This window comes from Aotus nancymaae, unplaced genomic scaffold (genome assembly GCF_030222135.1).
Source record: "Aotus nancymaae isolate 86718 unplaced genomic scaffold, 86718_ANA_hifiasm-v0.15.2.pri h1tg000059l, whole genome shotgun sequence".
Classification (NCBI taxonomy): Eukaryota; Metazoa; Chordata; class Mammalia; order Primates; family Aotidae; genus Aotus; species Aotus nancymaae.
This window is the reverse complement of record NW_026988473.1, coordinates 58,233,777-58,258,011: the sequence shown is the minus strand read 5'-3', so window position 1 is coordinate 58,258,011 and position 24,235 is coordinate 58,233,777. Positions and strand designations below refer to the sequence as shown.

At 41.9% G+C, this 24,235-nt stretch overlaps 1 protein-coding gene across 2 annotated transcripts in view; it reads left to right on the top strand.

Annotated features, from left to right (window-relative positions):
* Positions 1–24,235, top strand: part of P4HA3 (prolyl 4-hydroxylase subunit alpha 3) — a 38,057-nt gene that overhangs the window by 5,019 nt on the left and 8,803 nt on the right. The window contains exons 2-9 of one of the 2 annotated variants that reach the window (XM_021675192.2): positions 2,773–2,915; positions 4,596–4,819; positions 8,819–8,968; positions 12,017–12,068; positions 14,717–14,880; positions 15,415–15,591; positions 20,368–20,432; positions 22,995–23,154. In XM_021675192.2, coding sequence (XP_021530867.2) covers positions 2,773–2,915; positions 4,596–4,819; positions 8,819–8,968; positions 12,017–12,068; positions 14,717–14,880; positions 15,415–15,591; positions 20,368–20,432; positions 22,995–23,154 — 1,135 coding nt within the window. Of the gene's footprint in view, positions 1–2,592; positions 2,972–4,595; positions 4,820–8,818; positions 8,969–12,016; positions 12,069–14,716; positions 14,881–15,414; positions 15,592–20,367; positions 20,433–22,994; positions 23,155–24,235 lie in introns of those variants that run through there. The other variant, XM_064365288.1, reaches the window with a different exon arrangement.

Here is a 24,235-nt window from a genome sequence, read left to right as displayed (position 1 = left end):
CCTTTCAAAACCCTAGAGCTGCAGCTCACAGACTGCCTTGTCTTTGGGATCAGAGACACCCTGGGACTTAACAGGGTTCCCATTTCCCCACTGGGAGACCTACGTCCAGGTTCTTTTTCCTTAGTTTATGTTGAATTGAACATTCGGCTCCTTGGAAACCTCGAGACAATCATCTTGTATTTCAGGCTTCATTTCATAGTTGAGGACCTCACTCTTTAGAAATCCTCAGATCAGACTCTGCTTGGAGGGGTTGAAATTCTACCACCCTGCCACTTCCTGTATTTTTCACTTTCATCTCTGTCTCTTTGTTGAAGTCCCTCACTCTTGCCAAAGGACTCATAGTCTCCTGTGCTCTTGCACACATTCATTTTTTTTTTCACTTTGCACAAACTTTTTTTCTCTACTTCCATTCTTGTTATATTGTTTTTGAAGTTAATAATTTTAAAATGAGGGGGAAAACTCTTAGAGAGCAGGAATAGTACCCTGAATTTGCCCTGTTATAGATAATAAATTTCAGTAATATAAATTCCATCGGTGTTTTAGAAATGGAATTAGCCATATTATACCAGGAAACAGCATCTTTTGCCTATATGGACATTCTCAAAGGACACTGGAGAAGAGAAATTAACTAGAAAGATGATCATTTCAGGCCCTACCATTTATGCCTTTTTTTGCAATTGTTGCCAAGCTAGAAAGGTTGGAAGTATGCTGGACAACAACACCTCTTATTCCCTTTTACAGTCATGATGACTTCCTAAACTCCTGTCTTGAACCCAGCCCATTCTCTGCCCCCACTGTCGCTGTCATAGTTCAGACTCTCCTTGTCTTGTGCTTGCAGTTTTGAAGTGGTCTCCTCCCCATCCTCTCACACAATTATATATGTGAGCAAGTCATAGCTTTAACAGCCACTCTCACTTAAAGCCTTCTCTAATCCATTCTGGCCAGATTAATCATCCCCTCTCTGTCCTCCCCACCAAGCCTTGTTCTTAAATCTGGCATTACATCTATAATGTGATTATTTGTGTCCTTCTTACTCACTAAACTGGATCCTTGAGACCAAGATTGTTTCCTTATTCAGAATTTTGTCCCTAGCTCCTAGGAGAGTATATGTCATTCATTCTTTCATAGAAATATGTATTGAATTTAGGTATAGAGTGATGAGAAAAACAGTTATTTTCTTATCCATGAAATTCTTGAGCATTGGACCCCATCTTGCCTTTGTATCCCTAGCATCTAGTGTGGAGTCTGACATCTAGCAAATAACTAGTGTAGATTGACTTACTACAAATATATGTCAAGCCTCTGTGCCTTTGTACACAAGGTTCCTGTTGGCTCAAAAAACACTCTTCTCTTTGTTCTAGCTCCATAGGAAACCATATAGCATAATGAGCTGAGAACCCAGGTTTAGGAGTCAGTCAGACTTGGATTCCATCCTGGCTTTGCCCCTTACTAACAGTGTGGCTTTGTTTCAGTTTCCTCTTCTGTGAAATGAGTAAAATTAAATCTACACTAAGGGTAAGTCGGAAGGTGGGGGGCAATTAAATGAGACAGTCTATTTAGAGCACTCAACAGGCCAATACGTGGTAGGAGCTCAATAAGTAATAGCTTTGCTTCTCTTTTTTTTTTTTTTTTAGACAGAATCTCCCTCTGTTGCCAGGCTAGAGTGCAGTGGCACGATCTCAGCTCACTGCAACTTCCGCCTCCCGGCTTCAAACGATTCTCCTGCCTCAGCCTCCCGAGTAGCTGCAACTACAGGCGCGCGCCACCCCACCCAGCTATTTTTTGTTTTTTTAGTAGAGATGGGGTTCGAGCTCCTGACCTCGCAATCCGCCCACCTCGGCCTCCCAAAGTGCTGGGACTACAGGCGTGAGCCACCGCGCCCGGCCAGTTTTCAATATTTAAACAAATCCTTCAAGATTCAGATCAAATGCCATCTCTTAGAAGTCTTTCCTTTCCTCACGCTTATAACTCCCACCTGGGTGAGCTGTACTGCCTAGACACTGCTGCAGCATTATATGCTAACTTCTCTCATAGCACAGAGGTCCCCAACCCCAGGGCCAGGGACGAGGTACGAGTCCATGGCGTGTTAGGAAGTGGGCCGCCCAGCAGAAGGTGAGTGGTGGGCAAGGGAGCATTACTGCCTGAGCTCCGCCTCCTGTTAGATCCGCCGCAGCATTATATTCTTGGAGCGTGAACGCTATTGTGAACTGCGCATGCAAGGGATCTAGGTTACGTGCTTCTTATGAACTGGTGATGATCTGACGTGAAACAGTTTCATCCCAAAACCATCCTCCCCACCCCCCTGGTCTGTGGAAAAAATGTTTTCCAAGAAACTGGTCTCTGGTGCCAAAAAGTTTGGAGACCACTGTATAGCACATATCACAGTGGTTATAATTAATTCAATAGTGTTTTTAAGTTTCTAGCAGATAATAAGTATTGCATATACAGTGATGACAGGAGAAGAAGACTTTGTGATCCCTTTGAGAGCTGGACCCTCTCTTGCCTTTCTATCTCTAGCATGGTGCCTGACATACAGTAATTGATTAACATAGACTGACTCATTCAATGAACAGAAGAGTGGATCTACTTTTGTTGTATTTGTAATTTTCACATTCTTTGTGCTTGCATGGCTTTTTGGTTGGACTATTATGTGAATCTCAAGAGGTTCAGCATGTCAATCTTAGCTACTCTTAATGTACACACACCATGCCAGCCTTCCCTACATGTAGTGGTTGTATCAGAAGGTGAGATCATTCTATTCCTCTCTTTCAGATTCTATGACAAGGTACTTTCTTTGCATGAGGATTCAACAACCCCTGTGGGTAACCCTCTGCTTGCATTTACTCTCATCAAACGCCTGCAGTCTGACTGGAGAAATGTGGTACATAGTCTGGAGGCCAGTGAGAACATCCGAGGTAATGAGGAGGAGGGCTGGAGGGTAAGAGAGAAGATTCTATCTCCTGACTCAGTGGTAAGGAGAGAGATTCTGTTGGGATATTATTTCAAAGGGTAATGGAGTGGGTGGATATTACTTGATATCCTTAGCTCTAGCTAGCACAAAGAATTAGGCCCCCTTGGTAATAAATTTATATGATTATACATTGGAAAGCACTTTCATTTCAATTGTCTCATTTGATGTTCACTCCAATCCTGTGAAGAAGTTCAAGATAAATCATTCCATTTATGTATGTGTAGAAAATAATGGTCTTCTAGTAGTTTCTGTTTCATTAAGTTGTCACTACTGTGCCAAGATCACTTTCCTAATTTATGCTACTCTGTGTTTAAGAAGTTTGTTGATGGCTAGGCATGGTTGTTCACACCTGTAATCCAGCACTTTGGGAGGCTGAGGCAGGCTGATCACTTGAGGTCAGGAGTTCCAGACCAGCCTAGCCAACATGGTGAAACCCCGCCTTGGCTAAAAACACAAAAATTAGCCGAATATGGTGGCACATGCCTATAATCCCAGCTACCCAGGAAGCTGAGGCAAGAGAATCACTTAAACCTGGGAGGCAGAGGTTGCAGTGAGCTGAAATCAAGCCACTGCACTCCAGCCTGGGTGACAGAGTGAAACTTTGTCTCAAAGAAAAATAAGTGTTGACTTTTGGGCTGGGCGCAGTGACTCATGCCTGTAATCTCAGCACTTTGGGAGACGAAGGCGGGCAGATGCTTGAGCTTAGGAGTTCAAGACCAGCCTGGGCAATATAGTGAAACCCTATCTCTATTAAAAATACAAAAATTAGCCGGGCATGGTGGCGCATGCCTGTAGACTTGGGAAGCTGAGGCACAAGAATCCCTTGAACCAGGGAGGTGAAGGGTCCAGTGAGCTGAGATTGCACCACTGCACTCCAGCCTGGGTGACTGAGCAAGACCTTGTCTCAAAAAGAAAAAACAAAAAAGAAGTTTGTTGACTTTTGGGAAGTTAACAGTGAGAAGAGGCTGGGCACAGTTGCTTACGCCTATAATCTCAACATTTTGGGAGGCTGAGTTGGAAGGATCACTTGAGGCTAGGAGTTTGAGACCAGCTTGGGCAATATAGTGAGACCCTGTCTCTACAAAAACAATTATTTAAATTAGATGGATGTGATGTTGTGTGCCTGAAGTCCTACCTATTCAGAAGGCTGAAGTGAGGGCTCGCTTGAGCCCAGGAATTCAAGATTGCAGTGAGCTGCGATCATGCCACTGTGCTCCAGCTTGGGCAACAGAACAAGATCCTATTCTATTAAAAGAGGGGAGGGGAGGGGAGGGGTGGGGAGGGGAGCGGAGGCGGGGGTGGAGAGGGGAAGGGTAAGGAGGGGAGGGGAGGGGAGGGAGGAGGGGGATGGGGAGGGGGAGGGGGTCTCCCTAAAGGACAAGACTCCTGGAAACATACAGGATAGGACAATATGATAAAGCTGTGTGCCTTAATTTTTACTCCTCATTCACTCATTCTGAATGTTCCTCATTCAGAAAATTGTATTAAGTGTCCACTCTGTGCCACAAAGACAAATCCAATTTGTTCTCATTAAATATTTGAACAGATGGTCATGCCTTACATGTATTAAATGCTCACCACCTGTTTCTTGAATGGCAGGTTGACATTTTTACTACTTTTATAGCTCTGAAGGATGGCTATGAGAAGGTGGAGCAAGACCTTCCAGCCTTTGAGGACCTTGAGGGAGCAGCAAGGGCCCTGATGCGGCTGCAGGATGTGTACATGCTCAGTGTGAAAGGCCTGGCCCGAGGTGTCTTTCAAAGAGTCACTGGCTCTGCCATCACTGACCTGTACAGCCCCAAACGGCTCTTCTCTCTCACAGGGGATGATTGCTTCCGAGTTGGCAAGGTAACAATATTCAGAGAGAGGGCCAATTGCTTGGCTGTAGTTTCTTATGGATAAAATAACTATGTCCTGATTGCTTTTACTTCTTTTTAATACTTAAACTTGGAAATTTGATATCATTTCCATTTTCAGAGAAAGAAAACAAGATTCAGAGAGGGGAAATAACTTGCCCTAAGATTACACAATTTTAAGTGCAGCACTAAAGCTTGAACCCAGTCTTTTGACTCCAAATCTCAGGCCCTCTCCGTAGTAACTAAGGTGATTATATACTTAGGACACTCTTGAGATTGAAGGCGTGTTATTAATTATGCTAGGACAACAGACGTGAACAGGGGGAAACGGCCCTTTGGTCACCCTGACTATAGCACCCTGCCAGTGCATGAACAGATGGGTTGAAAGGGAAAGCAGGGGGAAGGGAGGGCAAGGTTGGGGAAAAGGGTAAGAGATGGTGGTAGAAAGGTAGGATCATGGAAACAGCCTCCTGAGACTTTCTGGAATCCAACACAACATTTCCTAAGCATTTAGAAATACAAAATTAAACTTGTGTCTAAAATCTAAGGCCATTCACTTTAACATTACTTGAGGAATTAAACTTCAGGAATGCTCCCATCCCCATCTGTGGTATTTAACTGATCTTTGATTGTAAGTTGTAATCACACTTGAGATCATTTTATAATATACTCTTTGCCAGCCTTTGCCTTAAAAAGCAATGGAGCAAATCCTTTTTAATTTTGAACATGTTTATTTCAGTAAGGGGTATTTTTCCTGACTCCTACAGTATTCATCACCAGATCTGGGAGTGGGTCTCATGTGTCCTGATTCCAAGTTTTGGGAGTCAATCTTCCAAATTAAGGCAGAGTGGGTTGCTTGAGTCTCTCTACGTGCTGTTTTCTCTTTTCTGGGATCCTGAGCAGAATCACAGCTCAATTATCATGTTCATGGCTGATTTAAATTTAAGCCAGGTAATATAGTTTGCTGTATGGTACTAACATATGCTTCATTTGTGAGGCCTTTCTGAAAGTAAAACCGTATGTTGAAAATTTAGTAAGTCACTTCCTGAAAGTCTTACTGGCAATCTTTCTTTCTGTATTTATTTACTTATTTTGAGACATAAAACTTTTCAAATATAAGAAAAGAACATAAAATAACAAGCAATTATATCTATTATGTAATGATTATATATTCAAATTTTGCTTTGTTTCTTTCTTTAATATTTAAAACAACACATTTCATACAGCTAAAACCCCACTTATCCTCCTCACCACCCACCACCCCACTCCTTCTGCTGCATCCTTGCCCAGATAGCCACAATCCTGAATCATATAGTATGTGCCCTTCTGAGTCCAGCTGCTTTCACTCAGTACATTATATCCGTGAAATTCATCCATATTGTATCATTTATTAGTACTTCATTTCTTTTATTGCTGAGTAGTATTCCATTCTATGAATATGCCACAAACTGTTGAATCCAGTCTTCTGTTGACAGATTCTTGGATTGCTTCTAGTTTGGGGTACTGTGAATAAAACTGCTATTAACATCCTTTTATGTCCTTCTATGGACATTTATTCTTATTTTCTTAGATGAATACCTGGGAGTGTTGTTGCCAAGTCACAGAATAAGCTTCACTAATTATCAACACATGGCCAAATTTGTTTCATCTACACTTCCCCAATTCCTTCTTCTATAGATTATTTTAAAGCCTTTCTAGTTTATGAAATTCTTTTTTTTTCCTTAGGGTTTTGCTCTGCCATCCAAGCTGGAGTGCGGTGGCACAATCATGGCTCACTGCAGCCTTGATCAAAGTGATCCTCCCACCTGGGAGGTCTCAAGTGATCCTCCCACCTGGGAGGTCTCAAGTGATCCTCCCACCTCAGCCTCCCGAGTAGCTAGGACTACAGATGTGCCTCCAGCTAATTTTTAGTAAGGGTCTCACTATGTTGCCCAGGATGGTCTCAAACTCCTAGCCTCAAGCGATCCTCCTGCCTAGCCTCCCAAAGCACTGAGATTACAGGCATAAACCACTCCACCTAGCCTATCTTCTGAAATTCTTAATTGTCTGATTCCGTCATCATACTATTGTGTCTGTTGATTCTTGCTCATGATAGATTATTTCCTAATATAATTTGTCATGTTTGGGAGCTTATTTTCAGCAGGACATTTTCCCCCTAAGAGAATCAATATGTCCAGAGTTGTAGGAATATCCCTCCAGAGAGTTTTAGGTTTTCTTCTTCCAGAAACTCTGGTGCTATCACTGGCCTTAAATATATTTTTATATTTATTTATTGACCTAGGAGTTCCTTGACCATATGAATATTGCAGATTTAATCCCTATACGCACATGAAATAGAGGCTCAAAATTGAGAATATTCTTACACAGAGCTAGGCAGAAACAAACAAATCTTCTTGTCTCATTAAGCCAGCAGGCAATTTTTTTTTCTGGTCTACCTTTTATTTTAAGTTGCAGTTTTTTATAGAATCTAGTTTCATGAAGCTGTCTTAGTTCCAGTTCCTGGGCTTGGGGCAAGTCTAAGGATGGCTCATCGTCTATCCTCAAATGGGCATTATAATGCAAGGTTACTGAACACCAAGGTTATTATGATTAACACCCACCCCCATCCTAGGGAACGTCAGCATCTGCTCATAAGCTTATGGTTTGGGCTTTTAGCCCTTTTTGTTTCTGGTGCCTGATATTCTCTGTTTTTTTCTTGAAACTATATAATAAAATGCTTTTTATAGTTTATTCAAAATGTCCGAATGTTTGTATTTGGAAGGATTCCAGTTGTTTCAGTCTACTGTATTGCCGGGACTTGAAGTTACTCGTGGAAATTTTAAACAAATTAACTTGGCAGGAAAAGTTCAGTCATTTTTAGCATTTTTCAGCTTAACCTTTTTACAAACAGGACTTGAGGTACAGAAAAATAAAACAACAGGTTAATGGCAGACCTGAAGGAAACATGATTTATTATTTAGTCTGCAGAATTGCAGTATCTCTAGGATTTTTCCCTGACAGGAAGTTACACCCTAATTAGATCATTTCAGAGTTCTTCCTAGTCTATAACTTTACAGTTCCATGTGGTCTCCAATATCGATTTCCAGGAAATTATACTTGCAGCTCTGGTATTATAGTTAACTGTAAACTATGAAGAGACAGGAGCTATGTCTGGTACATGTTGCCATGTTGCCAGCATTCCAGCATTTAATACAGAACAGATCCATTGAGCTTCCACAGCACTCCCATGTCAACCTTCATTATGGTGTCTAATGCATTGTGTTACAATTACTGGCTTACTCATATGCCCCCTCTTGATTTACGCTCTTGAAGGACAGGGCCAGCAGGTACATAATAAATACTTAGCAAATATTGAATGAATGAATGAATGAATGTAATCCATTCTTCACATTGCTACCAGCAATATCTTCCTAAAAATAATAACATTCAAGACTGTCATTTACTTAGCCCATGCTGCCGTTTCAAGTTTACTTTTTGTTTCTCTTCACCCTAGCTACAGCCACGATGGACTACTTGAACACATTCTTGCTTTAGATTTCTGTTTTTGCCATTCCTTCTTCTTAAAATGCTTTTCTTTCCAGTCTCTGCTCACTGAAATCCTTTTCCTTCTTCAAGGAAGGCCCATCTCAGATGCCACCTCCTGCATGAAGCTTTCTGAGATTCCCAAGTCTCCTCCCTTCTCTGTGCCACCACAGCATAATATGCATTTTCCTTGGTGCACTCATGACATTCTGCCCCAAATTAGAGTTACTTGAGGTCATGTTCTCTTCTCCTTCAGATTATAAATTTCTTAAATTCAAGATCCCTTATGTGTCCTCTCCACCTAGTACAATGCATTGTATATAGTAGATGCTTAATAAATTGAATTAAAATTAATTTGACATTGAACCTGCCTTTTTGGGTTCCAAAGGCCCTCTTACTCTTTGAATTGTCTTTTTCTTTTTCTACCTGTGGAATAAGGCTTTGGCGATGGTACTTGTGTTCCATGTAGGTGGCCTATGACATGGGGGATTATTACCATGCCATTCCATGGCTGGAGGAGGCTGTCAGTCTCTTCCGAGGATCTTATGGAGAGTGGAAGACAGAGGATGAAGCAAGTCTAGAAGATGCCTTGGATCACTTGGCCTTTGCCTGTTTCCAGGTAAGGGAATAAGTGAAGCTCACTGCTTTTATTAAACTAAATGTAATCCTTTATAGCTGCTTTACAATTTCTAAGCATTTTCACGTCTTCATCTGTTTTCATCTTCCCAATAAGACTGAATGTGAGTCAAGCAGGGCAGTTATTTTATCATTTTCATATATCACATGTGAGTAAACTGAGTCTCCAAAAGACTTGTTACAATACCCATAGACCTAGGACTAGACTCTTAGTCCAGTGCTCTTTTCAACGCATTGACTATTTTACAATCATTATTTCCCATGTAGGAGGCAGTCTCTCACCTGTCGCAGCAGCTGCTTTATTCACAAATAGTTAGTGGGTTCATAGTAAATGTCGATCACTCTTTTGTGCTCTTGGCAACTCATAATTCTTCACAGGTATTACCCATGATATTGCCATGGACAAAGAAGTTTGATTATTAGCTTTTCCCATCTGCGATTGAGTCTAACTGTAATGTGGCTCATGTCTGTTACAGAGCTGGAGACACTGTTTTGTGATACCATCCACAGTGCCTCCTCCAGCTGTTATTTTTCCTTGGCACTGTTGATCTACTTACTCCCTGTTATGCCTCATGTAGAAGTTCGTTTCCCTAAATATAGCAGCAGCCAATAAACAAAACTAACGAATAATTGGGTGCAATATAACTTTTGTATAGGTAACCCCATTTCCTACCTGAATTGTACAGTCTTCAAGGGTAGGCTGCAGAAATCTCCATGGAACCAGTTCCCTAGAGTTTCCAAAACTAGTAAACCATTTCTGCTCCCTACCTTTTTTTCCCCTCTTTTCTTGAGAAAGGGGAGGAGGATGTGGGTGGTCCAAACCCATGTGTTGCTACCCAAACAGATTTCCTCTCAGTGCAGCACTCTTCCTTTCATGTAAGTTCCTGGTGAATGGATCTTTGTTGTAAAACTGTGTATGTGCTCTTCCTAACTCTCCTGCTGAATTGCTGTGTATTAAAGCCAAAATAGAATAACCGTGATGTAACAAAGGATGAGAAGTTATTGAGTTTTAATAGAGGAAGAAAATGGAGAATCTACATGGAAAGACTCAGAGAAGACAAACCAAAGCAGCTTACCCTGAAAGATGGGGTTTCAAATGCTGTACCCAATTATTGATTAATTTTGTTTTGTTTCCCTCTAACTCTGATAGCTTGAATTTCTCTTCTACTCACTTAACATATCCTGCTTTGTTTATTTATTTTATAAGGTGCAGCTCGAATGTCACCTACTTTGTGAAGTCTTCCTGAGTTCTCCTCACTCCCCAGGCTTTCCTCCTTGGTGCTCTTACAGCATATTTTTATTCCCTAGTAACAGAACACATAGGGAATTATCTTATAGATGATTTATGTTCCCCCTCACCCTCCAGTAACTTAGAGGTAAATGTCCCTATGGACCTTTCATTATCATATAAAATTTAACATATTTTATTATTTCATCATATATTTTAGTTAAAAAAATTGTAGTAGCTGCTAATAATGAGACATAGTAGAGTACAGTGGTTAAGCTATGGGCTCTGGAATCAGACAGACCAGGGTTCAAATGCTGTGCAAACATGGACAACTTATTTACCTTCCCTGGACCTCAGTTTTCCTGTCTGTAAAAGAGGAATAATAATGATGCTCACCTCAAACGGGTTGCTGTGCAGATTGAGTGAGCTAATACAGGCAAAGCCCTTAACAGAACGCATGCATGGCACATGCTACTTACTGGATAAATGGCAGCTCTTATTACGTGATACACTCCATGTGTATGTTCTCTTTTCATTTAATGTTACTTAGTGTACCTGTTTCCAACTAACCTTAACTGAGACACCAAAAGTAAGTCTTTGTTCTTCGTAAAATATAATTTTACTAATTACAAGACTCCCAAGTTTTAAAAATATGTGAAATTGTATTTTGGTTCTTTTCATCTCACGAAGAGTTTGAAAAGCTATGACCTTGAGTTAATATCTGACATTACAAGATATTCATAGATTACTCAAGTATACCTTGTTGAATATAGAACAGAGTAATTCATGATATCAAAGAATTAGAAACAATCAATTTGTCCAACAATAGTGGAATGGTTAGGTTCTCTGTGGTGTATCTTCTGGATGGAATAAAATGCAGCCATTAAAAATGCTGTCTGTGAAGATTATGTAATGATATAAAAATACTCCCGATAACAATGTAGAGTGAAACAATCAGGATGTGAAAAGTATGAAAATATGCTTATAACTTCATAAAAACTATATATTATCCAAAATGCTTTAGTGCCTGGATTTTGATATAGTAATTTTTTCCATTTCTCATATGTTTTATAATGTGCTTATTATTGCTTTTATCATTAAAAGTGAATTGTTAGTATGCTAAAGTAAAATGATTGGAATGAAATACATTTCTATCAGTTAATCATCATTTGGCAGTACCCAGAAGAGGACTGCCGGACACCTATCTGGGATTCTGTTCCCCGAATTTGTCTGGAAAGCCCTGTTTCCTTTTGACTATGTTGAGCCCAAGGTTGAATGACTGCAGGGAGAGTTAATTCCTGTGCACTGGGCAATGTTTCTGTTTTAGTTCTTTCTCTGCCTCCCCCAACTAACTTTGTAGACTCTGGAAAGAACTGAATCTGGAGAACAAATTATATTTTTACTAGCGTTTTTATAGTTCCATATTAGGTTAAATATATTTAACTTTGGTAATATTATTAAATATAACCAAATAACAACACCCTGCAATTAAGTGGTTTTGCATACTTTAAGATTTGAGGGCACTTTTAAGAAGGTTTATTTTCGTTTATTTTCCTACCTTGCCTGGTAAGGCTGGTCATAAGTCATTTGTAAATGAGGAGACTGGTGAGACCTGATCTGCAGCGAGGCCACGGGTCCTCTGCATTTCTGGTCTGCTGTTTCTTTCAATGAGCCTTGTTATCTACTTAAGGTAAGAATATTTAGGTTTTTAAAAAATCCATTTAATGGTTTGTTCAGAGGAGATATCCTCAGTGAAGTTAATGCTTTCTTTTCCTTTTCTTTCTTTCTTTTTTTTTTTAACAGGCAGGAAATGTTTCGTGTGCCCTCAGCCTTTCCCGGGAGTTTCTTCTCTACAGTATGTAATGAATAAAAGATAAGCTAGCCACAGATCTGACTTATGGGAAACTCCCTTCTGCTCCTGGCCTTTAATTCCTGCAAGAGAAATACAGCTATCTATCTTTTTACCTTTTTTTTTTTTTTGAGATGGCATCTCACCTCACTCTGTCACCTAGAGTGCAGTGGTGCGATCTTGGCTCACTGCAACCTCTGCTTCCTGGCTTCAAGAGATTGTCCTGCCTCAGCTTCCCGAGGAGCTGGGATTACAGGCACCCACCACCACGCCTGCCTAATTTTTGTATTTTTAGTAAAACAGGGTTTCACCATGTTGCCCAGGCTGATCTCGAACTCCTGACCTCAAGTGATTCCCCCGCCTTGGCCTCTCAAAGTGCTAGAATTACAGGCATGAGCCACTGTGCCCAGCCCTATCTTTATTATTTTAATTTCATAATCCAGGTCACATTTCAAATTTTGGTGAAATCTTATATACTGTTCAATGCATTGGGGAAATTTTGAAGTTAGTTGGAAAATGCTGAGAAGATATCAACCTGTCCCTTCTCTCCTCTACCCATCAATGATATATTAGTGTTGCTTCAGTGGGAACAAGTCCAGGAGTGGGAGCCAGTTTCTTCAGAAACATTTTAAAGACCCAGGTTTTGGAAGCAGACCCAAAAATGAATGAAATGAGTGTGCCCTGTGTATGCAAGGAGAGTGACTCAGCAGGATTATTCACTTCAGCTGCTCACAGATATCAGTTTTTCCCTTTAAACCAGATCTCATTCTGCAATGCAAGCATCCCACCCAGGCAGTAGGTCACAGAATTCAGCATCAACCCCCTTCAGGGAGTGCCTTGCTGACAACAAAATGAGTTAAACAGGAGGGAGATGCTTTCTAACTCACCTATCTGCTTGGAAATGTTTGCTTCAAAGTTACATGTATGTATTTGCTTAACATTTTAGTGGTAGATGGCTTCCTAGGCTTTTCTTTAATACAGTATTTGTTTTGTTTTGCTTTTGGTTTTTGGGATGTGGTTTTTGTTTTGTTTTTTGAGAGTCTCATTCTATTGCCTAGGCTGAGTGCAGTGGTGTGATCTTGGCTCATACAGCCTTCACCTCCTAGGTTCAAGTGATTGTTGTGCCTCAGCCTCCCAAGTAGCTGGGGTTACAGGCATATGCCACCATGCCCAGCTAATTTTTATATTTTTAGTAGAGATGGGTTTCTGCCATGTTGGCCAGACTGGTCTCAAACTCCTGGCCTCAAGTGATCCACCTGCCTTGGCCTCCCAAAGTGCTGGGATTACAGGCATGAGTATTTAGCATTTAGATACTAAAATCAGATACAAAATCCCTATTTTGTTTTAATACTTATAAAGTATTTCATGTAGGACTTTACAATTGCATGTATTCATAACTTTTTAATGAATCCATTTAGTAACAGTATTCCCTTCTGATAATTTAGCAAACAGTAGAATAAGGAAGTAGCTGTATATCTGCAAACACATGAGTAATTAGTGGTACAAACAAAATTATAATGCAACCTTCCTTTATTTCTTTGTGCTTGATCTATTAAAATCTTTGCTATCCACCCAAATTGTGTGCTTTTATAGGTGGCTAATAGAACATGGCAAGTTGAGATTCCCAGTTTCATTTCTGGCTTTGCAATATTTTCATTGGGGTTTGGGCTTGTAATTTCCATTCTCCAAAACTTCATTTCTCCCTTTTTAAAACAGAATGGTAATTTCTGCCTCTTCCTTACCTCCTTTGCCAGGGTGATTGTTGTGGTTAGAAGCACACTGGGCTCCTCAGAGAAAGATGCTTTGGGAGCATTAGAACAATTCAGCACCTCCTTCTGAGATGCATTGAGAGTCATGCAAAGAGGCCAGCAAGACCACAGGTAGCTCTGCCAAGCCATGGGGCATCTTGCAGTCAAAGTAGGCACAAACAAGACACAATATTTATTGGGTTTTCCAAGGGCCCTATGGGAATCCAGCCTAGAGCCAAAGTCTAGAGTCCCACTGCCCCACACTTCTTTGCTCTGGGTCTAGGCCAGTTAGGAGATTTGAAAGCTCTAGTGGAGCCAAGAATGAATTGGCTTCCAATTTTCTAAGCAAGAATAGATTGGGTCCTTTTGCAATAGGCTTTGGCTTTCTGGACTTCTTTCATTGCACTTACTTATCATGTTTTGTTGTAAGTGATAATTTAATGTCCCTTTTCTCCATTAGACTCTAAACTCTGAGAGGTCAGCCTGTAGCACAGTATCTGGTACATAGTAGATGTTCACTGAAGATTTACTGATGGATTGGTGAATGAATGAATGAATGAATGAATGAAGCTTCATCTTCCCCATAGGGAGGTCATTCACCTGGAGCCCTATCCCAGAGCAGCCATCCTCCTGATCCCTTGGCCTAAGAGTTTTAAGGTCCACTTTGCTTCCCAAAGCCCTTTGCACCTTCAGATCTACCAGGACCAAGTCAGTCTTTTTAAAAATACCAGGTACTCTCCTGGGGGAGGGGCCTTGCATCCTCTTGTGTGTTGACATGAAGAGTTACTCAGGAGATCCATTTGCCCATCCCGTGTAGCAGTGAAGCTGGAGGAAACCTTGGTGGCACTCCTTGAGGCCAGTATTTGTTAATCCCTATTCTTCATTCCCTTCTCTGATTTCTTCCAGGCCCAGATAATAAGAGGATGACCAGGAATGTCTTGAAATATGAAAGGCTCTTGGCAGAGAGCCCCAACCAGGTGGTAGCCGAGGCTGTCATCCAGAGACCCAATATACCCCACCTGCAGACCAGAGACACATATGAGGGGCTATGTCAGACGCTGGGTTCCCAGGTAGGATTCCTCAGGGAAACAGAAAGGGGGAGAAACCTGGCTAGAGAATGAGAAGATAGAATTGGGACAACATGAGGGGAAAGAGTTGATGTATTATTAAAAACAATAAAGCTCACTTGGGCAGCATCAGAGTGACCACATTCTGTATCTCTTGCCTTCCAATTTTTTTTTTTTTTTTTGAGATGGAGTTTCACTCCGTAACCCAGGCTGGAGTGCAATGGCACCATCTCCGGTCACTGCAACCTCTGCCTCCCGGGTTCAAGCGATTCTCCTGTCTCAGCCTCCCAAGTAGCTGGGACTACAGGCGCATGCCACTATGCCCAGCTAATTTTTGTATTTTTAGAAGAGATGGGGTTTCACCATGTTGGTCAGGCTGGTCTCAAACTACTGATCTCACATGATCCACCTGCCTTAGCCTCCCAAAATGCTGGGATTACAGGCACATTCCAATTTTTTTTATGCCATAGTTCCCCTAAGTTGAATTTTGCTCTTAGACCCTTCTTCTCTTATGCTGATCCTATTCTTTCTTTCCAGCCCACTCTCTACCAGATCCCTAGCCTCTACTGTTCCTATGAGACCAATTCCAACCCCTACCTGCTGCTCCAGCCCATCCAGAAGGAGGTCCTCCACCTGGAGCCTTACATTGCTCTCTACCATGACTTTGTCAGTGACTCAGAGGCTCAGAAAATTAGAGAACTTGCAGAACCATGGGTGAGTGTCCTGAGAACCTGCCAATAATTTCTCTTTGTGTCTTCACATGCCTAGAGTTCAGGAGTGTGAGACTAGGCAACCTGAACAACTAAGACACCTCAAAGAACCAAGGAGTTCAGAATGCCAACCATTCCATAAAACTAATCCATGGTGGAAAAAAATCACAATAGTGGTTGCCTCTGGAGGGAAAGGATTAACTAGATGAGGTGCAAGAGGAGTCTCTGGGGTATTGAAAATGTGCTGTCAATATCTTGTTAGGGACATGATACATGTGGTTGTATGCATTTGTCAAAACTCACCAAATAGTCCACTTGAGACCTGTGCAAATCATTGTGTGTAAATTTAACCTAAAAAAAGACAAATAAAAAAGAACACTTCCAGCATGTTAACCATTCTATATAGTTGGTAGAAGGGGAAAAATGGGTGAAATGACAGGGGCAAGGAGTAAAATCCTAGCACATATTTACAGAGTTAGAGTAGAAAGGTCAACTTCATTATTTTGTTAAAAAGGAAATTGAGGCCCAGAGAGGAGAAGGGACTTGTTAAGGTCACACATGTAACTAGAGCCACAGCTAGAACTTAGAGGTACAGTCGTCCCCACTTATTTGCAATTTTACTTTCTGTGGTTTCAGTTACACTCAGTGTAGTACAATAAGATATTTTGAGAGAGAGGGATCACATTCACGTAACTTTTATTACAGTATGTATTTATTCTATTTTATTATTGTTAATCTCTGTGCCTCATTTATGGATTTATAAATTATAACATAATTATAAATTAAACTTTGTAATTTAATTATAATATTATTATAATTTAACTATAAAAAGAACCAAAGGAGGCCAGAGTGGTCAGGGCTAGTGGCCCAATGGAGGTACAGGGCTTCAACTGAGTCTTGAAGGACAGGCAGGATGTGGTGAGCGAGAGGTGATGAGCGAGCATGCTTTGGGAAAGGGACAGTGACTAGGAAGCAGGGATATTCAACACAAGTTACTGAGGCATCTGTCTTCAGTTCCCAGGGGGGAGTCACTATCATGTGAGCTCAGGGCTGAGTCTACCACAGACCAGACAGGCAACAGTAGCCACAGAGAGACGCTTCTAGGAGAAGGAAGTGTGGCAAGGTCTGTGCATGCCAAATGGATGACATGGCCATGAACATTTAAATCGACATCTCTGGGTGGGTCAGTTCTCCTGTTACCATGACAATAGGGCTGTTCTAAGGAAAAATTTAGTTACAATTCAGTTATAACATAATTATTATTACAATTAAATTACAATCATGATTAAAGTAAATTTTTATTAAAGCCACCCCACACTGAAGTGTACAAGAAGGGATGTGGGCAAGAGGTGATAGGAGATGAGGCTAGATGTGAGACACCATTAGCAGATGCTATAAATGCCATGCTGGGGAGTTTGGATTTTATCCTGTAGGCAGCAAGAGAGCTGTTGGACAGTTTTAATGAAAGAGTTGCATGATCATGTCTGATTTTTAAGGAAGACTGTGACAGCAGATATGGATTGGAGGGAGAAGAGAAGCAATCATCATTTCATCTAAAAGCCCCTCCAGGAAAGTCTAGAATCTTTGCACAGAAGTCTTTTGAGATGATTAAGCCTCATTGGTGAATGAATTGGAGCAAACAGGTTCAGCTTTGCAGTGAGCCAGTAGTAGCAGCATTTGGCCAGCAGCTGCTTTTTCCTTAGGACAGTCCTGTTGCCATAGTAACGGGAGAAGTGACCCACCCAGAGACGTTGATTTAAATGTTCATGGCCACATTGTCCATTTGGCATGCACAGACCTTGCTACACTTCCTTCTCCTACAAGCATCTCTCTGGGGCTGCTGCTGCCTGTCTTGTCTGTGGCTCTCCCAAGAATAAGCCCTGGGTTTACTTGGTAGTGGTTCTTCCATGGGAACTGAAGACAGATGCCTCAGTGGCTTGTGTTGAATATCTCTGCTTCCTAGTCACTGTCCCTTTCCCAAAACACACTCACTCATCACCTCTCTCTCTTTCTTGCCACATCCTGCCCATCTCTGAAGACTCAGTTGAAGCCTTGTACCTTCATTGGGCCCACTAGCCCTGACCACTCTGGCCTCCTTTTGTTCTTTTTCAGAGCACTTTTTGAAGCCATGTACAATTACTTATTCCTCTTCTGAACTCTAAGCTTTTTCTCACTGGTTGGTACTTAACTTTTAAATGTATTCTACCGTTCATGTGTTGTCTGATATCTCTGACAGTTTCATGGGTCAGCATCCTGTTTCCCCAGTCAGACTGTAAACTAGCAGGCATCATCTTTCTGCAAATGCCTTGCCCAATGTTCTGCCCATTGCTGCCAGAGTTATCTTTAAAAGGTCAGGTGTGACCACTCAAGCCCTTGCTGAAACTCTTTAATGGGTCACTTTTGCCCTCAAGTGCTTACAAGGCTCCGTGGCCTGGCCACTGCCAACCCCTTCCACCTCATCTCCCCCGGCACTGATGCTCTAGCTGCACACTCTTCTCACTGCCTGGAACACACTGCCCTTGACTTCTCACCTGTATGATTCCAGTGTGTCTTGTGAACATTCTGGAAAGACTTCCTGTCCCTCATAAGAGTAGGCTATATGCCCCTTGCTATATTTCCACTGCATTCTATACTTGCCGATTATGGCCCCATTAGATGACTTAGGGGCAGGGACATTGTCTGGGTTAACAGATTGTTTTTCCAGTGCCTAGCACAGTGCTTAGCACAGAGACCAACCAATAAATATTTGTTCCAAAAAACTAGTGACTGGTAGGTGGACAATTCATGATTGTTAAAGGAATTAAGTATAAGGTGGCTCCTTAATTTAGGGTTGGGGGGGATTCCTTAGGGGGCTTTTTTGAAACCATTGATTTTGCCGTTAAAGAACAGAAGGGAGCATCTCTCTTCCATGAGTCTCTCCTCTACAAATGGCTCGGGAGAGGACACCAGGGACAATGGATTTCCTGCTTTATAGGATTGTAGAGCCACATGATGAGAGGAATTTACAAGAACATGTTGTTCATGTGCTGCATTTTATAGATGGGGAAACAGGCCCAAGGAAAGGAAGAGGCTTTTCTCAGACTGTCTACCTGGTTTAGCAGGAGGGACGATGCCATTATGGAAGCTTCAGAGAAGGGAAAGAGTTTCTGTCTGTGTAGCTCATTGCCCCAGGCACTGCTCTGCCTGCCTGAGAAGCACCAGAGCTGAGTCTGAGCCCTATGAGTGTCTTTAAGCGCAGTTCCCTGTTTAATTCATTCATTTGTTCATTTAACCAGTACTAAGCACCTACTCCCTTGTCAGGCCTTCTCTGGACCCTGGGGATCTAGCACTGGAAAAAGGCAAAGTCCTTGCCCTCATGGAGCTGACATTCTGATGACAGAGGCAGAAGTAGACACCTTTACCCTTATGTAAATAAATAATATTTCTCTTTCTGTTCCTATATTTTCCAATTAGGAGGCACTTTATTTAAAAATAATTTAGGCCCAGTACAGTGGCTCATGCCTATAATCCGAGCACTTTGGGAGGCCAAGGTGGGAGGATCCCTTGAGACCAGAAGTTCAAGACCAGCCTGTGCAACAAAACAAGACCCCATATCTACAAAAACATTTTTTAAAAGTTAGCCAGGTTTGGTGGCATGTGCCTGTGGTCCCAGCTATTTGGGAGGCTAAAGTGAGAGGATTGCTTGAGTCTAGAAGTTGGAAGCTGTAGTGAGCTATGATCATACTACTGCACTCCAGCCTGGGCAACAGAGCAAGACCCTGTCTCTAAAGATAATAATAATAATTTAAACTCTATTCCTAGATATTCAGAACAAAAGAGAGACATTTAGTTAAACTAGTGATATCAAAACTGTTGCTGTCTTTTCATAATCAAGGCAGTTGCAGCTATCAAAATCTCACAAGTACCCTCAACATCTGTAACTATTATACATCAATTTTTTTTTTTTTTTGAGACGGAGTTTCGCTCTTGTTACCCAGGCTGGAGTGCAATGGCGCAATCTTGGCTCACTGCAACCTCTGCCTCCTGGGTTCAGGCAATTCTCCTGCCTCAGCCTCCTGAGTAGCTGGGAATACAGGCATGCGCCACCATGCCCAGCTAATTTTTTGTATTTTTAGTAGAGACGGGGTTTCACCATGTTGACCAGGATGGTCTCCATCTCTTGACCTCATGATCCACCCACCTCGGCCTCCCAAAGTGCTGGGATTACAGGCGTGAGCCACCACGCCCGGCCTATACATCAATTTTTTTAAAGGTAGTTGTAGCAAAAACAGATTCTGGGTCTCTGTAAGGAAAGGCTTTCGTTAGGATATTCAAAAGGAGCAGGCTGCCTCTGAGTGTAGAGGATTTCTTGTTGCTGGAGGTATTCATTTAATTCAACAAACATGAAGTGCTTACCATAGGTCAGGCCCTATGTCTGACCCTGGGAAACAAAGATAAATGAGAAATAGTCTCTGTTCTTACCTAACTCACAGTTTTGCAGATACAAAAGGGATTCGAATAACAGTTAAATTCAACTCAGCAAACTTTTATTGGGTGCTTACTGTCGACCAGACACAGTGCTAAAGGTTATTTTCAACTCTATGATCTTTGGTCACTCATGATCTTTTATTTTCAGGATTGATAGCTGTCACTAATTAGTCCCACATGCAAAATGTCCTCTAATTAGGGAGGAACTGGTGTCTGTCATGTTTATGCTTAATAGAGGAGCATGTCTGTGGAAGTGACAAGCCATTCCTTTTGCATCAAACCACTTGGACTTTGTCTTAATCCTTCCTACCAGCTACAGAGATCAGTTGTGGCATCAGGGGAGAAGCAGTTACAAGTGGAGTACCGCATCAGCAAAAGGTAAGAAGGGCCCTTCCTTGGTCATACTTGCTGCCCACCCTTGGGCCTGTAACATAGCTGACTGCCAGGTCAGCAACAGCCATTCAGGCTGGAGGTGGAGAATTCCTAGTTCACATTTATAGCTGTACATTCTTTTTCAGAGTAAGAGTTTCAACTTTCCTTTCCCAGGTTGTTAGATCATCTGATGATTTAACTAGAAGGCCATTTGAGAGAGACTTGGAAGAGCTCCTCTGCCCTAAACCAAAAAATAAGTCTATAGTTGTTCTCCTAAACAGGATTTCTTTTCCAGAAAATATAGTCCTGTCCACGTTTGTAATTTACAAATTCCATTCCCACCTCCTGACTCATATTCAAAGCATGACTTGCCAACAATGAGACCAGAAGGAGGTATAGACTCTCTGGCCCTTATGGCTTCTCTAGAGGGGCAGATTCAGCTGTGAGAGCCCAGCTTTATCCCACTCCTCCAGCCCTGCCCACCACCCACTGCAGCCCTTTACTTGCATCCACCAAAGACATGTGAGACAGTGACGTCAGCATCCTTGGGGAGAGGCCAGACCTCAGGATGGAGATTAGTTTGTGCTGTCTGGGAAAGGAGGTGAGTGATGAAAGCTGTGATTCAGAATCATTTGGCTTAACTTATTTGGTCTGGTATATTAAGGGCCTTTCATATTAGTAGTTATTCTCTAAACTATGAAGGGTCTGTATGACCTCAGCTTCATTGCTTTTTCTAATCTTTCTGATATTCTAGTGTCAGAGAGAAAATTCAGCCTTAGATTAATTGCTTCTAGGGGAGCAGGTGGTATTTTCTTCCCTTTTCAGAACAAGAAACTACTTTCTGTTTCTCCACTTGCATTACTCTTCAACTCTTTGACTTTTGGTTCTGTCCTCACAACTTCACTGGAGCTGGTCTCCCAAAGGTCACCAGGGAACTCCTAATTGCCAAATCATTTTCCTGCTCACACACCTTCACTGACTAACCATTATCCATAAAGTCAAGTCCAGATTCCATATCACAGTGTTTTTAGCTTTCTACATCATGCCCTGAGCCTGCTTCTCCAGCCGTATCCCCCGTTACTTCTTCCTATCTACTTATGTATAATTTATTGCCATACCTCCCTGTCTGTGCTTGTGCTGTTTCTTCAGGCTGGAATACTCCTACATCTTTTCCATCTATTGAAATTTTATGCACCCTTGAAAATTTGGCTTAAATGTCACCATCTTTAGTGCCCAACTAGAATGAACTTCTTCCTCTGTGCTCCTCAGCACTAAAGTCTCTTTCTCATGTTTTCACTGTTCCTCACTTTATTCTTAGTTACATTTGTGTTTGTCCTTTCCTCCATAATCCATGAGCTCTTAGAAGGCAATGGCTCTGTCTTGGGGATCTCTGTAAACCTGAGAGCATATGGCATAACACTCTGCTTGCACTTTATTTGAAAGAATGGACACATTAACCCATCAAAAACAGAGCAAAGAAATGGTCTTTCATATCATGCCAAGGCTCTTCCTTCAGAGCTGTATGGTTTCCCCAGGAGGCCCACTGGCTTTGGGGAGTACTTCTTCATTTCCCAGGGACATAAATTCTGATTCCAAAATTGCCATTTTGTCAGAACCTCAACAAGACATTCAGGAAAAGAGACCAAACTCTGCTGTTTGGCCTTTGCCCTATTCTGGTTTGTCTTGCAGTAGAGCAGAGATTTTCCTGTGTTTAACAGTAACACTAATGTATAGTTCACAAAGCGTCTTTGTAAGCATTGCCTCTCAGAATCTTTCCAAGTCTGTGAAGTAGATATTATTATCATCCCAATTTTATAGACAGCACACTGACCCTTATAAGGTTAATGGTTGGGCCAGTTGTGGTGGCTCATGCCTGTCACCTCACCAGTTCACTTTGTTCTCTACCTCAACAATCGCATGGCATTGAGATACAAAGAGGAATACAACACAACACCTGCCTTTAAAATTGCTATGTTGTAGAGACATCTGAACAGAGGGACCTGGGTACAATGGGAAAAGCTTGGGATTTAGAGAAATGTGACCAGTCCCTGATCCCCTGTGATCCTAAGCCAAGTACTTAACCATTAACCTCTCTCTTTTCTTTTTTTTCTTTTTTGAGACAAAGTTTCACTCTTGCTGCCCAGGCTGGATTGCAATGGCACGATCTTGGCTCACTGCAACCTCCACCTCCCGGGTTCAAGTGATTCTCCTGCCTCAGCTTCCCTAGTAGCTGGGATTATAGGCATCCACCACTAGCTAATTTTTTGTATTTTTAGTAGAGATGGGGTTTCACTGTGTTGGCCAGACTGGTCTCGAACTTCTGACCTCAGGTGATCCACCTGCCTCAGCCTCTGAAAGTGGTGAGATTACAGGTGTGAGCAACCGCGCCTGGCGGTTGAGGGATGAGTAGGTAATTAGACATTGATGTCTGTCTTCCCTTCTCCTCCTTCCTTCTAGCCTTCCTTCTGGCAATTAACATAATTCATTTGTTTTTTCATTCATTCAGAGACATCATTTAGTCATTTCAGGCATCAGATCACTGATGCTCCAATCTGTGGTGTGTTTTAGTGCCTGGCTGAAGGACACCGTTGACCCAATGCTGGTGACCCTCAACCACCGCATTGCTGCCCTCACAGGCCTTGATGTCCGGCCTCCCTATGCAGAGTATCTGCAGGTGGTGAACTATGGCATCGGAGGGCACTATGAGCCTCACTTTGACCACGCTACGGTAATGGTGGAGTCAATGACCAATCCCCTGGGGTAGAGAGCCAGGACATTATTTATTTCTCTGAGGCAGAGCTCTTGTAGGCTCTCAGGGAATACTAAGTGAAATTTTAGAACAAAAGTTCTTGTTCCAGAAAGATCTGAAAGCCTTAGTTTCAAGCATATTGTTGCTGACTCATTTTCTTGTCTGCCACCGTCTACCTTCTAAAATTTGCTGGTGAGGGAAGAATGTGGCATGTCATGGGGTCATCTGACTGCTTCACTCAGGGACTTCCTAGTGAGGGTTGTCCTTCTTCCAGTCACTCTTCTATCCTTATGATCTCAACTGGCCATCTTTGCTGACAATAGCAAATAATTTTTTTTTAAGATTTTAGATTCATGGGGTACGTGTGTTTGTTTTTTATTTATGTATTTATTTATGTATTTTTTTCTTTATAAGACAGGATCTTGCTCTGTTGCCCAGGCTGCAATGCAACAGCACCATCATAGCTCACTGCAGTCTTGAACTCCTGGGCTAAGCGATCCTCCCATCTCAGCCTCCCAAGTAGCTAGGACTACACCTAGCTAATTAAAAAAAATTTTTTTTTTTTTGTAGAGACAAGGTCTTGCTATGTTGCCCAAGCTGGTTTTGAACTCCTGGGCTCAAGTGATCCTTCCACCTCGGTCTCCCAAAGTGCTGACATTACAGGAGTGAGCCACGGCACCCAGCCATGCTTGTTATATGGGTATTGCATGTGTAATGGTGGGGACTACATTTCTAGCATACCCATCACCCAAAGATTGAACATTGTACCTGATACGTAATTTTTCAACTCTCACTCCCCTTTCACCCCCGCCCCCACTTTGGAGTTCCCAGTGTTTATTACCTCCATCTTTATGTCCATGTGTACCCATTGTTTAGCTCCCTCTTATAAGTGAGAACATGCAATATCTTATCTTCTGCTTTTTATTTAGTTCATTTAGGATAATGGCCTCCAGCTCCATCCATGTTGCTGCAAAGTAAATGATTTTGTTCTTTTTATGGCTGCATAGTATTCCATTATGTATATATACCACATTTTCTTTATCAAGTCAACCATTGATGG